We start from the raw sequence: 14810 nt of genomic DNA on the forward strand, positions 1-14810 counted from the left end.
ACCGTGATCGTTCTCTCTTCTTCTCTCTCCTCGGTTATTCGTTCTCCCTGCACTGTGCTTGGTCTACTAGGTTTTTGTCTCTCTTTCACTCACTGTTATTTGTTCTATGTTCTTCTCCATCCGCAGTCTCGCATTTTCTCTGATCTTCGCCGCCGCACTCGGGTCCACTACTTCATTGGTTTTTGTCGCCTCTCTGTCCTTTTTTTTCACCAGCGACTCTGACATCTTTGTCCTTCTTCCTCTACCTCTGTCTTTGTGACATAGTCCTTTAAGGTTCCATTTTATTTTTATTTGATTTATTTCCTTTTCTATGAAAATTTTAAGAAAAAACATAAAATCACTCTGTTTTTAAATGTGCCATTTATTTTAAATGCATGGAATTTTTAATAAAATAAAACTTAAGTAGATAAATAAGTTACCCCTAGATTAGGAAGGTAGATTACTGTAAGACATTTACTCAGTTCTGTTGAATAGTTGGAGCTTAAGAAAATAAATAACTACTTCACTTCAATAGTAGATTAAGGGTGGAAAAGAAAATATATTGCCTTAATTGAGCATTACAATTGGCAACGAGCATAATAAATTTTTCTTTGCAAATTTGTGATTATTAATTGGTATATGATTGTGTGAAGATTTTAGATCTGACTTGACTTGGAAAACTTAAAAAAAAAGACTTGTCCCTTTGATTTAACCAAAGCAACACAATTTGAATAAGAAGTGCAATTTTTTTTCGTTGTTTTTTATTGAATCAGAACTTTGGATCAAATATAACAAAACCATATTATATGTATAATTTTTTCTTAAAAATTTTTCTTTGTCAATGCTGCATAATTTGACACCTCCCAGAAAGTGTATTTTTATTAATGATGAGTCAATTGAAACAATTGAAAACTGTCTATCCAGCATCAATGTTGAAAAAAATTTTCACTAACAGGCAGGCTCTCAGGGAGCTCCTCTTCACTCCTGGAGCTCTTCAGTATCTCCGTGGAGTTATCCTCTTTGAGAAAACCATATCTTGTTAGTTTAATATGTGTTAAAATAATTTGATTCATTGTAATTCTACGAGTATTACATCAATGGCTTTTAACATTCATTATCTACAAGTTGAAATAATTGTTTTTTATCTATATAAAATGTGTTCTATATTTTTCAAAACTTGGTTAAGTGATTTTCTTTTGGTGGGATTGTTCTCCATTTCATCTAATTGTGCTATCTTACTTGAGCATGCATTGCTATCTAATTATTTTGTATCAAAGTTTCAATTACATGGGGAAATAATTTTTTCTGGGGTTATTCTGCAATGAATCTACTTTTTCTGCTCTACTTGATCAAGCATTGTTTTCATGTAAACACTTTTCTTTTTCCTTTCAAAAAAATATTTTTGGTTGAGGTAATATATTCTATCACGCCAAGTATTGAGTAAGAGTTTCTGTGTCTTATTATTTACAGCACTAGAGGATAGGAAATGGGGTATTGAGGATACAAGTCAAGAGTTTTGTTGAGGATTTTGAGTGGATAATTTTATGGTCAGATACTTGAACTTGTGACTTCTTACAAATTGCTTATAATTTTATATCTTATCAGAGTATAGATGGCGAGCTGGATGAGAGAGTATAATTTAGACGATGACTTCAAAATTTTGGTAATATTTATATCATTTATATTTTTAAAATTATTTTTTCAACACACTTCTAATTATAATTATATTATTTGTGTTCTAATCAGATTAACGACTCCACACGAATGAGACTTGTCATGGATTTGGTTTTAAAGGAGTACAACAATTTAAGTCCCGTAATCCAAGAAAATGCTTGAAAATATAGGAGTAGAGTAAAAGCAGAACATGAAGATATTTGAGAATGATGAATAATTTTTTTTAGATATTTTTACTATTTTTCTTAAAAGTTAAATTACTGAGTTATTTTTTATACACTAATTTATCCTTTCTCTATATGTTACAATTCTATATTACAAATTTTCTTTAATTTGTCAGTTATATGACAAAAAAATAATATAAGTTATTAGTGACTTATATATTATCATAACTAATTATTGTTGGGTATAATAGATATAACTTAATCCAAAGAATGATAATAGCAAAGTTCGAACATATCCTAAATTTATAAGATATAATTGATCTATCTTAAATTATATGATACAATATAACTTAATACAAATAATCATATAAAGCTACAAAATACAATATCAATAATAAAATAAAGTCACACAATTATTACACCAGGATATTACTCCAATTTTTTAGAACCAATTGCACCTTCCCTTGCTACTTCAATGCCTAAAGCATTTCGATCATTTTTAATTTTAGGCAACTACGGGTGGAAACAGGCCAGGCCAGGCCAGGCTTTGCTCTTAACAGGCCTGGCCTGTCATACAGTTGATTGGCCTGAACCTGGCCTGTAGCCTGTTATAGGCTCTTTATAAAGTACTAGGCCTGACCTGTTATTCAGCCTGGCCTGGCCTGAAGCCTGTTAAAAGGTCTGATAATTTTTTTTACAAAAATAAAAATATTATTTAAAAAAATTATTTTTTAACAAAAATAGTTATATGTAATATGTCATATATTTAATATTTATAAAAAATTTTAAACATTTAACATATTTAAAATATACACAAATATTTATAATAAAATATAATAAATTTAAAATATCTCATAATTTTATTAATAATAAATAATTATTTATATATTTAATTATATTTTAATAGGCCTAGGCAGGCCTGACAGGCCTATAAGGCTAATTAGTGAGCCTGGGCCTGGCCTATTAATGTATTAAGGCTTTTAAAAGAGTCTGGGCATGTACCTATTTTATAACAGGCCAGGCCAGGCCAGACCAAACACAGGCCAAGCTGCAGGCCCTTGACAGGCCGCTAACCTTTTTCCACCCCTATAGGCAACCAACATAGCAAAAGTCATTATGTGTGAGTTGCTTCAAGTTCATAAAACAATTATGAATAAACTTATTTTTCAAGACCATTTTAGTTAAAATACTCTAGAGCTTGATATTTAGAATACAATGATTTGTTGTTGGTTCAATAATACCTCTTGCTTTCATCTTACACTTATAAAGATGCAAAACTTCTTTTCTACAAACAAAAGAACAAATAAAAGGGATAAAATGAAAGTCAATGCAGTAAAGTAATATCTAACTCATTCATCGGATAAATAGATTCAAAATAAGAAAACACTAACGAATAAATAAATTTTGTTATATAATTCAGATTGTAAGGTCACATATATTTGCATGAGTTTCTAAATAAGGAAAACTTTTGGCTTTCATAATAAGGTCATATATATTTGTATTGAAACCATCAGCTACAGTCTTGGATACCAAAAGCACCATCATGATCAATGGTAGCAATAACAAATTATTCGTCAATTCCAGCATAATTACACATAGAGAAACTGTTGTCCTCATCGATCCACCAAGAAAAAACGCAGCACCAAGAACAGCATAAAGGCCATGGTGAAGATTGGTCCTTTTACCTACCAACATGCCAACAAAGCGACCATATGATGCACCAGTAACAATAATTGGCACAAAGAGACCAGCTGGAGCAACAACTCCATAGGTAAAGATACTTAAGAAAAAGCATGTGATGAAAAAGATGAACATTGATAAATACTAAAACTCATCATTAGTGTTCCTGCTAAATAGATTTCTAATAGCATCATCGTTTGTGTTAAAAATGAGGCTGGCAAGATCATTGTAGTGATCGGGAGGGCATTGGAATTTCTTGAAGTTGCCGGATCGGCCTATTGTTGGACAAGGCTCTGTTGCATCAAGAGGACAAGGTTGGCAAGATACAAACCATGGCAATCCAAAAAGAAGCACAATTTTGCATATTGTGCCTTTCCTGCAATATTAAATGATAACGAAAATTAGGTTGGTGGAATAATACACTATACAATATTATAAAATGTCTAATTTTATTGTAAGCAATTAAGTATAGTCATGTTTACTCATTAATAAAATTGTATATATAAAAACCTTTGTTCAGCATAAAGTTATATAAGTTTCCGAGAATTCCTCCTATAATGCCAAGAATAAACATAAGAGGACCTTTTACCAAATGATATGAAATACTTGCTAAATAAACATCAAACATTATCAGTCTCGGAAAAATAAAATTTTGAAAAAAAACAAGACAGAGATGAAAATGAATACCGCTGCGGCAACGACCCGAAGTTTAGACGGTGGCATTGAGTGTAAAAGAAACCGTGATGATGCTGGCTGAGTGTAGGAGAAAACTCTAGCAAAAATTTTCTACTCTTCAATATTGGAAAGAAGATTTAGAAAAAAAAGGAAAACAATTTAGAAAACCAAAAAGATATAAAGGCAAATATCTAATTATTGATATTTTTAAAAATAAAAAAATGGGATTCAATTTGTAAATATTTTTTAGTGCGTTAATAATACATTAATACTCCCACATAAAAGTGGGAGTAAAAAATTCATATACCTATGAATGATGGACTTTTGATGATAAAATTAGCTAAATCCTAAAAAATTATTTAAAATTTTCAAACTACCTTCTAATCTAATCTTAAATTCTAATTTTACTCCACAGTATTACCATTCTGGTCCCAAATTTCACCACCACCTAAATTCTTCCTCACCACCATTCTCTTTTCTAATTATCACCATTATTGTCACCATTATTGCCATTGCCAATATCACTGCCTCCTTCTCTTTATCACTACCATCATTACACTATCTTGTCTCCCTCTAATCACTAGCAACGAACTCCTAAGAATAAATCACAAATCTCATTTTCTTCGTCCAAAAACAAATTACAAATCTCCTATCTAACAACTCCGTAGATGAACGTAGATAAAAATGTGATCAGAGAAGGAAGTTAGAGAGAAGATAAAAATAAAAATTGAAGAGAAAGAGTGATGTTCATCTATTGATCTGAGATGGAGCTATAATCCTAAACCTCTAACAACACGTACAGTAAAATTTTCTTATATACACATGTATAAAGGATTGAGTCTAACTAACTGAAGCTTCTAGAGATTAGGCAAAAATGTCTAACTTTCTACTCTATTATATTTACATTTTTATATAAGTAACATTTACATATTAGTAATAATATCGTATGCAAACTTACTATAGTTCGAGATCTGTTTCACTGCTATAGCGATAATAGTGAATGCGCTAGTGCTTCACTATACTGCATTTTTTTAATTGTGCAATTTCTAACTCCATTATAATATGGTGAAAACACAAGCAGAGGCGGAGCTTAGTTCAGATAAGGGGGTCATGACCCCCTAAATTTTTGTGAAAAAAATTAGTAATACTTCTTCGAACAATAAATAATAGTTCAATTGACTTAAATACTTTATTATGACTTAAAATACCAAAATTCAATTTTCATCTCTTACTTTTATTGCACAATAGTTTTTAGTTTTAAACATTCAAACATGTTAGATTTGGACTGAATTGAGTGTATTCACATTTAGCAGCTCCTCTATTCAATAAGCAACACTCCCTCTACCTTTATAAGTTCAAATATAAAAAATTAGGTATTTTTTATTTATGTAATTTAATATTATTTTATATTTTACTGTTAATTTAATTTAATTTTTTTATGATAAAAAATATTAGAATATTCAATAAATATTGATATTATTGTATTTGTATAAATTGATAAAAAATTTCAATAAATATTATAAATTTTAATATTTATCTTTCTAACTTCTTTTTTACATATTTTACAGGATATATATTCAAATTTTTATATAAAATAATCATGAAAAATCAAAGAATTGATGCATTTTTTAAGAGGAATGCTAATATTCAAAAAGGAGAACATATAACTTTTACAATATCAACACATGTACATAGTTCTTCTACTTTAATGAATCACAAAAAAAGTGAGATACAACCTTCAAAAGTTCAAAGAGATGCATCTGATGAGTTTGACTTTAATTCTTTGGAACAAAACCCTAGAAAACGACTTTAAATTTGGTAATATCACCCAAATCAGAGAGATGAGGTTAGACGAGTTTATCTTAAATGGAGTTCATATGAAAAGCATATTGACAATTATCTTCTATCTATTTAGTCCCCCAAAATTTACTCCGTCATTGAACATAGATATAGTCAACTTCACATGAAATTAATAGTTAAAAGTTATTAAATAATTTAAATAATTTGGCTAAATTTTTATTTAATAACTCTCAATTATCAACTTCACATAAAAGGCTGCAAAATAAAAAAATAATATCTAAAACAGTGAATATTTTGAATTTTAACTAAAAACATAAATATGATTTTTTATTAAAAAAAAGCCTAAAAATAGGAGTTTATTCGCTTACTGTTTATACATTTGCAACACTAAGTCATCCTTTTTTTTGTTTTTGTTTGGACATTATTATTTTAATAAATTTTTTTTTTAACATGTTTAATAAATTTTAAGTAGTAAAAATAAAAATACTAAAAAAATCAGAAAAAACATTTTTTTTAAAAAATTGTAATTTATATTTTTTTAAAAAAAATATTTTTTATATAATAAATAAACAAAAAATATTTTTATATTATTATATCTAAATATAATTATTAAATAAAAAATATTTATTATTATATCTAAATATAATTAATAAATAAAAAGATCTTTTTATATAAAATATCCAAACATAAAATTACTTTTATTTTTTATTTTTTATAAGATCTTAAAAAAAAATAACTAAAAAAAATTTTCTTGAAAACTTATCAAACAAATCCTTTGTTGGTATCACATTTCTCTTCCGTTGTGGGTGAACCTAAAATCGTAGTGTAACGGAAGATGGCTTCGTCACAAGAATTCAGGGTACGGAAGTCATTTCCACACGCACACTGTCCCCACTGCCCCCTCCGCGGTCACTGCCACCACTGCCCACTCCACACCCACCACTTCCCACCGCCGCCACAGTATCTCCGTCCTCTTCCTCAGAATCCACACCTCTTTGCTCCCTTACACCTTCCAACTTCACAGGCTACTAAGTATAATGAAGAATCCAACGCTTTTGTTGCACGGTAAGATTCTTTCGTTCTCCTCTTTCAGTGTTTTCTTTCTTATATTGAAACACTAGTTGTGTTGAGAAGAAAAAAAAGTAAAAGAAAAAAAGCAAGATCAAAGGTTTAACTGTAGCTAATTTCATAGGATCGTTAGAGAATGGAAATATATAGGTTATAGCAATATGGAAGTTTCCAGTGTTAGGGTTTCTTGCAGAATTCTTAGACCCTTATTGTAGTTGGAAATTTAAGTTTGTGTTAGACAGTTTGCAGAATCAAATTGAAGTTTGCTTTTGCTTAAGTAATTTATGGCAGTAGTTGAACTAGATTGCGATTGCAGAAGAACTATATGGTTTTTAATGTTTAGGGGTTTGAATCTTGGAATTATTCTTGTTAGGGAGGATTTTATGAAAAAAAAAATGCTGGATGAGCACGAATCTACTGCATCACATTTAGTCATTTAGAAACACTCATAATCTATGAAGCAAAAGCAAGGATACAGACACTCGACACACAATTTTTAAAATGATAGGACACAGACACCTCACTTAGTCGGCCTGTCCATGCTTCTAGGCTCTAGAAAGTGCAATGTTGGGAAGTGTTGAAGAGTATACAGATTCTGAATTCAACCATTGGATAGTTAGATTTTGAGTTCCACCTTGTGTTTAGGGAACTAAAATGGCACACTTCACACTAAAAGTTTAAGGGAAACCTGCTGTTCTTGGTAGAAACCTAGAATTGGATTATTGTGTGAGAAACTGTCTCTGTGATCTCTAACGATGGACAAATTTGTGATCGGGTAATGTCGATCACTTATTCACTTTTGTAATTGAGCTGTTGTCACCCCAGCTAAGAGTTTTTCCTTAAGATCACAAGCTGACTAGATATATAATATTTTCCTTAAAATTAAGGAATTTTTCCTGTGATAAGTGTCCTGGTTAGTTTGATTATCCATTTTTTTCCATCGCCAAAATAAGTGTGACATTGTTCAATGTTACTATTAGATACTGTATGTTGTGCTGTCCTGGTTGACTAGGGAAATTGAGCTCTACAATTTTGTTTACACATGATTTCATTGCCGGTATATCCATTTTGTTGTTGTAACTACGAAGCCATGAAACGCATTGAGTACTATATATATCTCCTCTTTGTTTATCTTTGTCTTCATTTGATCCATGTAACTTATTCAATCTAATGGGATAAGACTTTGTTGTTGTTTTTCTTTATCTTTGAAAGGTGATCTTATTCCGATGCTTTTTTGTTTGTATCAGGAGTTCACAAGAGCTGGAGCATGTGGAGCTACATGACGAGGAAGAAGATGACGAGCCAATTTTTGTTCTAACTGATGAATGGAGAGAATTCTTTGCAAAATCTGAAGCAAGGAGGAAACAAGGTTAGCAAATTTGTCCTCAGCACTCTCATATTAATACAGACTTTTAATATATATCTTCTTGTATAGATACTTACGCAAAGAGATGTAGTGCAGTTTGTGTATGTTGATATGTTTAGGATTATGTGTACTTTATTCTCAAATCTCAAGTGAACCTGTTACAGTTGAGAAATTGAGCAAGTCATTCAGGCCCGCATACTGTTTCCTTCTTTATATTTGTCTCAAATATGTTTTTGAGTCAAAATCCACAAGATGAAGTCAAGTGTGGTGTTACTAAAATTAAAAAAATTGGATGGAAAGATTAGGACTCATGATTCAGTCATGAACCCTTATCACTAATGCACCTAGAGCATGTTTTATAATCTCTATAAACAGTTTTTTGAAACAATCTAATAGTTTGGTAAATAAAAAAATAGATTGTAAGTTGCGAAATAGTTTATAAGTATAAATCTTTTTTTGAAGTTTATGATTGTAAGTAAAAGCTGATTATTGTTTCAGAAATGTTGCTTTTACCAAATGGATCCTAACTCCTAAGTACTAAATAATGTAAGCAATCATTCTATAACCTTATCAGTAATTTTACCATACAAAAAGTAACATTCTTTTGAATGGTCCAAACACAACGTATTATCTTAAATCTCTCGAGTTAAAGTATCTAAACATTAATTAACTCCCAGATAATCAATTATATAACAAAGTGATTATGCAGATAAGTAATTGTTGAAACAATTTTTATCTTTTGGCTTCTCCAAACACATCTGGAGTTCTTTGTTGATATCATACAGAGAAGAAGCAAGGCAAGAAGGGAAAGAAGTAATACTTCAACAAAGAAAGCAACGTCTTCCAAGAATTTCTGCATCCATGAAAGGGTTGTTTTCAAGGTGGTTGATGAAGATCCTGCACTAAAGGATGTTAATTTAGTCCATGCCAGAGATGAGGATCTATGGTGAGTTGTTTGGTAGTATTATAACAAGGAGAGTCTGCACTTGTTAGAAGTCTGAGTTCCTTCTTATATCTATCTATATTTGGATGCTAGCAGCCAATATATTTATGGGTTTAGCACATGTTAATGTTATTATTGGTAGAAGTTTTTAAAATTATTATTTTAATAAATGCATTGGAAAGTTTGTATTTTTTCTATAAAACTTTTTTTTAATTGGTAATTTTAACATATACCCTTAAAGTACATGTTAGCTAAATCGTATATTTATCATGGTTCTAAAAACCGAACCGGACCGGCCGGTTCAACTGGAATAACCAGAAACCGGTCACCTAGCCGGTCCGGGTAACGTGAAAAACATTATTTATATATTAATATTTAATACCACTACAATTTGGGTACACAGCGACATTTTGTTTCCCTAACTTGATAATTCTACTGCAATCCATATATTCTTACACAAGACTACAACTGTAAGTTTGTAACAGGAGACAACCAGAAAGATAAGACTTACACATGCATGTAATTTGGTAATAAATATCATCTAGCTTCAGATTTAAACTTTTAAAAATAAGCAATTATTTTCCAGTAAGCTTTTAAAAGCAATAAGCAACAGGATACTTTTGTCCTTTATTGATACCAGTAAGAGTAATACAACTACAATTTATTTCCCAAATGACCTCATTATTCTCCTGCACCCCTTATATTCTTGCAAGACTACAATTGTGAATATTCAGCCACCTTTTTCTTTGATACATAATTGTGAATATTCTTAAAATATATACTAGATATATTTTAAAAATACAGAATTATTTCTCTACTTGCCATACATGCATTTAAAGGCCTTCATATAGCTCCAAAGGAAGACGAGGTTTGAGAACAATATCAAGGGCATGTTTCTTAGGCAAGGCCACACCTAACCCTTCACTCATATCAACTTCAGCACCACTCTTTGTTGACATATCAAAACCCTGAATCAACCTAGCCAATGTCAGATGCACAACTTGCATTCCAAACGTCATGCCAGGGCACGACCTTCTTCCTGAGCTAAACGGTATAAACTCGAAGTCCTGACCACGAAAATCGATCCCCGAACAAGCGTTAAGGAACCTCTCAGGCTCAAAAGCATTAGGATTAGACCATGTTTTGGGATCCCTATGGAGCTTCCACAGATTGATGAACAAGCGAGTGCCCTTTGAGATATAGTAACCGTTGAGAGAGCAGTCTTCTGTGGCTTCCCGTATTCCGGTTAAGGGTGCCGGAGGGTAGAGCCGAAGAGTCTCTTTGACAATGGCTTGGAGGTATTTGAGGTCTTTGATGTCGGATTCTTGGACCCATTTGTGTTTTCCGACGATGGTATCTAACTCTTCTTTGGCAGCTTTCATGGCATTTGGGTGGTTTAAGAGTAAGGATAGTGCCCATGTTAATGTTATGGCTGTGCTTCCTGATCCAGTTAGGACAAGCATCTGCATACAACAAAATTAAAGTTGGCGAGTCCACTGTTTTTCGTTGACCAAATGAAATAAATATTTTGTTTTCCACTCATGTGAAGGAAAAAGAACAAAAGATAAAAAAATATTTATTTATTATTATTTAGCAACCAAATAGTCAAATAGATAGCAATGCAATCTTTATTAACTAGATTCACAATTATAATAAAAAATATTTGTAATGAAAATCATTACCATATATAATCAAACCAGATATGTATTTATAATAAAAAAGATTTATAGTTATGGAAAAGGATATGTATTGCATGAGTGTAATCAATTTTGCTATATTATGGATATAAAAAATTTGTCTCCGATAAAAATAAATATTTAGTGATTATAAAATTGTTTGATCATACTGTTTTAAAAAAAATTGATTATTTTGTCATGAGAAATTTGATTATTTTATTGCAAATTTTTTTATCATTCTAATAACGGATTATTTTGTTAAAAAATATATAAAATAATATTTATAAAAATATACAAATATACAATAATCGATTTTTTATATTAAGTTTTGAAGTATAGCGACAAGAAAAAAACTAACAACAAACACGAAGGTAAAAATTGAAATAAAAAAAATGAATTAAAATTAAAAATAAAAAATAAAAGAATAGGCTGAAATTAGATAAAATAAAATCACTCAATTTTTTATTTAATTTTTTAATGCAACAAGGAAGAGACTCCTCAATTTAACTTGTTCACATTATAATTTAAAAATTGAATAAAAAAGACTCACTCAACTTTCTATCCAAGTTTTTCATACAATAAGAGAGGTACTTACTCAATTTCACTTATCCACACCATAGTTTCATCACAAAATTCAAAAAAGGAAATTTGTACATCTCTAATCACTCAATAATGATTATAATAGTTCATGAGGTATTTATAACTTCTTATTAAGTTAAATAAAGAAAATTCTAAACCCACTAACATAAAATTCAATCTAATAATTAAATAAAAAAATTAAAATACATAAAATTAAATTAAATATTTTAATACTTAAAATATAAACTAATAACTACTAAATAATATTTGAACTCTTTATATTACGAACATTTGAAACACATATCATTTTCTTCCCTTTCGAAAAGGATTTGTCCTTAAATTTTGTAGTTGAATAAACTAGTATATAAAAAGAACAAATATAAGAAATACATTTTCTCCGTTTTTTTTTGTGTTTTTTCTTTTTCTGTTGCTTTGTATATTTTTTATTTTTTTAAATAATGAAATCAACAAGGACGACAAAACAATAATAATATACAAACAAAGAAAATAGAAACGACAATAGCATAAAAAAAATTGCGAAAGGCACTGGATTTTTTTAGGACACAAGAAGAACAAATATAGATTAATAAAAATTAATCTAATACCTAAAATTTGATATCCAATGATAAAGAAAAAAGAATTAATAATAAATAAGAAGATAAGAATTGAAATAGAAAAAGATGAATTGAAATTGAAAATAGAAAATAGAAAACAAAAGAATAGGTTGAAATTGAATACAAAGAGAATCATTCAACTTTTTATCCAATTTCTTGATACAATAAGAAAAGGGACTCTTCAACCTAATTTGTCTACACTATAGTTTGGGATGAATCGAATGAACTCACTCAACCTTCTACCCAATTCCTCGATGCAACAATAGAGAAACTCGCTCAACTTCACTTGTCCACACTATGGTTTCATCACGAAACCCAAAAAAGAGAGTTTACATCTCTAGTCACTCAATGCCAACTACAATAATTTATAAGGTATTTATAATCTCTTATTAGGTTAAACAAAAAAATTTTATGCTCACTAAAATAAAATCTAATTTAGTAACTAAATAATAAGAATTCAAATAATCAATTTCCAGAAAACCTATATCGGAATCGTGCCCCCAATTTCGGAGGTCCCGAAATTGGATAGGGGCTCACCGAACTAAACAATCTATTAGACGCGCACGTACATACATGCATACACGCGCACACGCACACATAAGCGCACAAGCGCGTACTTTAAGGTAAATTCTATGGCATTGTTATCAAATTGATTATACTTTATGGTACAAAGTGTTGGGCGGTTAAAGGAGAGTACAAACATAAGTTAAGCGTGACAAAGATGAAAATGTTGAGATAGATGAGTGATCATACGCGATTGGATAAAATAAGAAACGAAGAGAGAGAGAGAGAGAGAGAGAGAGAGAAAGTTGGATTAGCACCTATTGTGGAAAAGATGTAGAATCGCGTCTTAGGTGATTTGAACATATAAGAAGAAAACCGACAAAGCACTCAGTCAAGATGGTAGATAAGATAAAAAATAGATAAGGGGTGAAAGATAGAAAAAGACCTAGAAAGATTATCCATGAGGTGGTCAAATGAGATCTACATTTAAACGATCTCTTTAAAGACATAATACATTATAGAGGTTAATGGATCGCTTGATCCATGTAATCAATCCTATCTAATGAGACAAAACTTCGTTGTTGTTGTAATGTTTTAATCCTCAAATTACAAACTAATAGTTATAATATAATCCAATGCTAAATTCCATTGACATTATTGTGTCGTTATACTAAAAAACACTAGTTGACATCCCACGATTCCTGAGGAATAACTAAGAGTAAATATTTAATCTGATTTTTATCTATTTTTATGAAAAATAAGATGATCTTTATCAAAAAAAATTAAACAGACTTCATCCATATTGGCAATTAAACAATTTTTAAAGACCATAATAAACAACAGAATACAAACAGACTTCATCCATATTTGCAATCTTTTTCACCAGTTAGTTAGGCAAAAGGACCACCACCACAAAAAGCTAGGCCACAAATATGTGGTTCCATTTTAAGTATGAAAAGAACAAATTTTGTGGGCTGTTGTTGTGTTGCATATACAAAATCTCAGCTTTTTAGCCACTAATATAGACTTATAGAGACCAAAGTTGTTTTTTTTCAGTTATTTGATTACCTCGCTGCGAAAGCTTTTGTTTTTATTATTATTTTTTTATGCAGATGGATCGGGTGTTCCTTAGCTTGCTTAAAATAAGAAAGCTTGTAGACATTTAAAATTGGAATTTGACTTTTGTTAGACTAAGATAATTTAATTAAAAGAAGGGGCCGCCCACATTATTGATAGTAATTTTCCTACCGAAACTAGCGTCATCCTTGCTATAATATTATTGAGTCATTAAACATAAGAACATGGCAAATGTAGCATGTTTTGGAGGTGTTATTACTCTTTAGAATGGGTTCGTTTTGATTTGGATTTGATTTTAAATAATGATCGGATTTATTTTTGACACTTTTATTTAACTTTAAATTTGGTGAAATAATATTACTTTTGAGCCACATTAAAATTAGGTCTATATTGGTAAAATTTAGATCTTAATAATTTTTATGTCAAAAAATTATGATACACTTATTTATAAAGAAAAAAAACATACTTGTATTAAAAAGTTAATATCTATATTTAAATTTGAATTTGTTTATAAATTCTAATTTCGTGTTTCTTTGATTTATTTTTTAATTCAACTAAGTGTGATTAAAAATAAAACAATAAACTTATAATTAATATAACATAATATTAGAATTAATTTAAAATATATATATTTTTAGTCCTTTTAGAATACACATAGAGTCGGATGAAGTCGGATTTATTTTGACCCAAATTCGACCATAAATAATGATCAATTCTATTTTTAAAATCTTTACCCAATTTTAAATTTGATGAAATTACTTGACAAAAAAAAATCCAATAAAATTACAATATATTAGCCTCTAAAATATTGGAAACTGAACTGAACTGAACTTTTAAATCAGACTAGGTCATATACACCCATACTTACTGTTATGCATTTTTTCATATTTATGACTATTATGTCCTTGTTAATTAAGAACCATTGGATATATATGGCAAATTTTAGTACATAGATGTTTCAGTACCTATACAAATATTGTAAAATTAAAGTGATAAATTTTTTATATTTTA

General features: G+C 29.8%; 2 protein-coding genes and 1 pseudogene across 3 annotated transcripts in view; 1 reads left to right on the plus strand and 2 right to left on the minus strand.

Annotated features, from left to right (window-relative positions):
- Positions 1-3233: 3233 nt before the first annotated feature.
- On the minus strand, positions 3234-4642 carry LOC107464552 (putative chloride channel-like protein CLC-g; annotated as a pseudogene).
- A 2110-nt stretch (positions 4643-6752) lies between these two features.
- Positions 6753-9579, plus strand: LOC107464674 (uncharacterized). Of its 2 annotated transcripts, none has more exons than XM_016083619.3 (3): positions 6753-7037; positions 8288-8409; positions 9171-9579. In XM_016083619.3, the coding sequence occupies exons 1-3, from the start codon at positions 6808-6810 to the stop codon at positions 9179-9181; spliced, it is 363 nt and encodes a 120-aa protein (XP_015939105.1). In that variant the 5' UTR covers positions 6753-6807; the 3' UTR covers positions 9182-9579. The 2 variants fall into 2 exon arrangements, with proteins under 2 accessions (XP_015939105.1, XP_015939100.1); XM_016083614.3 differs by having other exon boundaries at positions 9192-9579.
- A 336-nt stretch (positions 9580-9915) lies between these two features.
- Positions 9916-14810, minus strand: part of LOC107464663 (dimethylnonatriene synthase) — a gene marked incomplete at its 5' end in the record, with an annotated part of 6859 nt that continues 1964 nt past the window's right edge. Inside the window, 1 exon segment of the mRNA XM_016083604.3 lies at positions 9916-10812. Within this exon segment, the coding sequence (XP_015939090.2) occupies positions 10183-10812 (630 nt within the window).

This window comes from Arachis duranensis, chromosome 9, assembly GCF_000817695.3.
Source record: "Arachis duranensis cultivar V14167 chromosome 9, aradu.V14167.gnm2.J7QH, whole genome shotgun sequence".
Classification (NCBI taxonomy): Eukaryota; Viridiplantae; Streptophyta; class Magnoliopsida; order Fabales; family Fabaceae; genus Arachis; species Arachis duranensis.

Excerpts from the sequence above, each read along its gene's own strand:
- LOC107464674 (XM_016083614.3), top strand. The coding sequence starts at position 6,808 with ATGGCTTCGTCACAAGAATTCAGGGTACGGAAGTCATTTCCACACGCA. Across the intron at positions 7,038-8,287 it reads TCCAACGCTTTTGTTGCACG|GAGTTCACAAGAGCTGGAGC; the intron begins GTAAGATTCTTT and ends TGTTTGTATCAG. Across the intron at positions 8,410-9,191 it reads TGAAGCAAGGAGGAAACAAG|AGAAGAAGCAAGGCAAGAAG; the intron begins GTTAGCAAATTT and ends GATATCATACAG.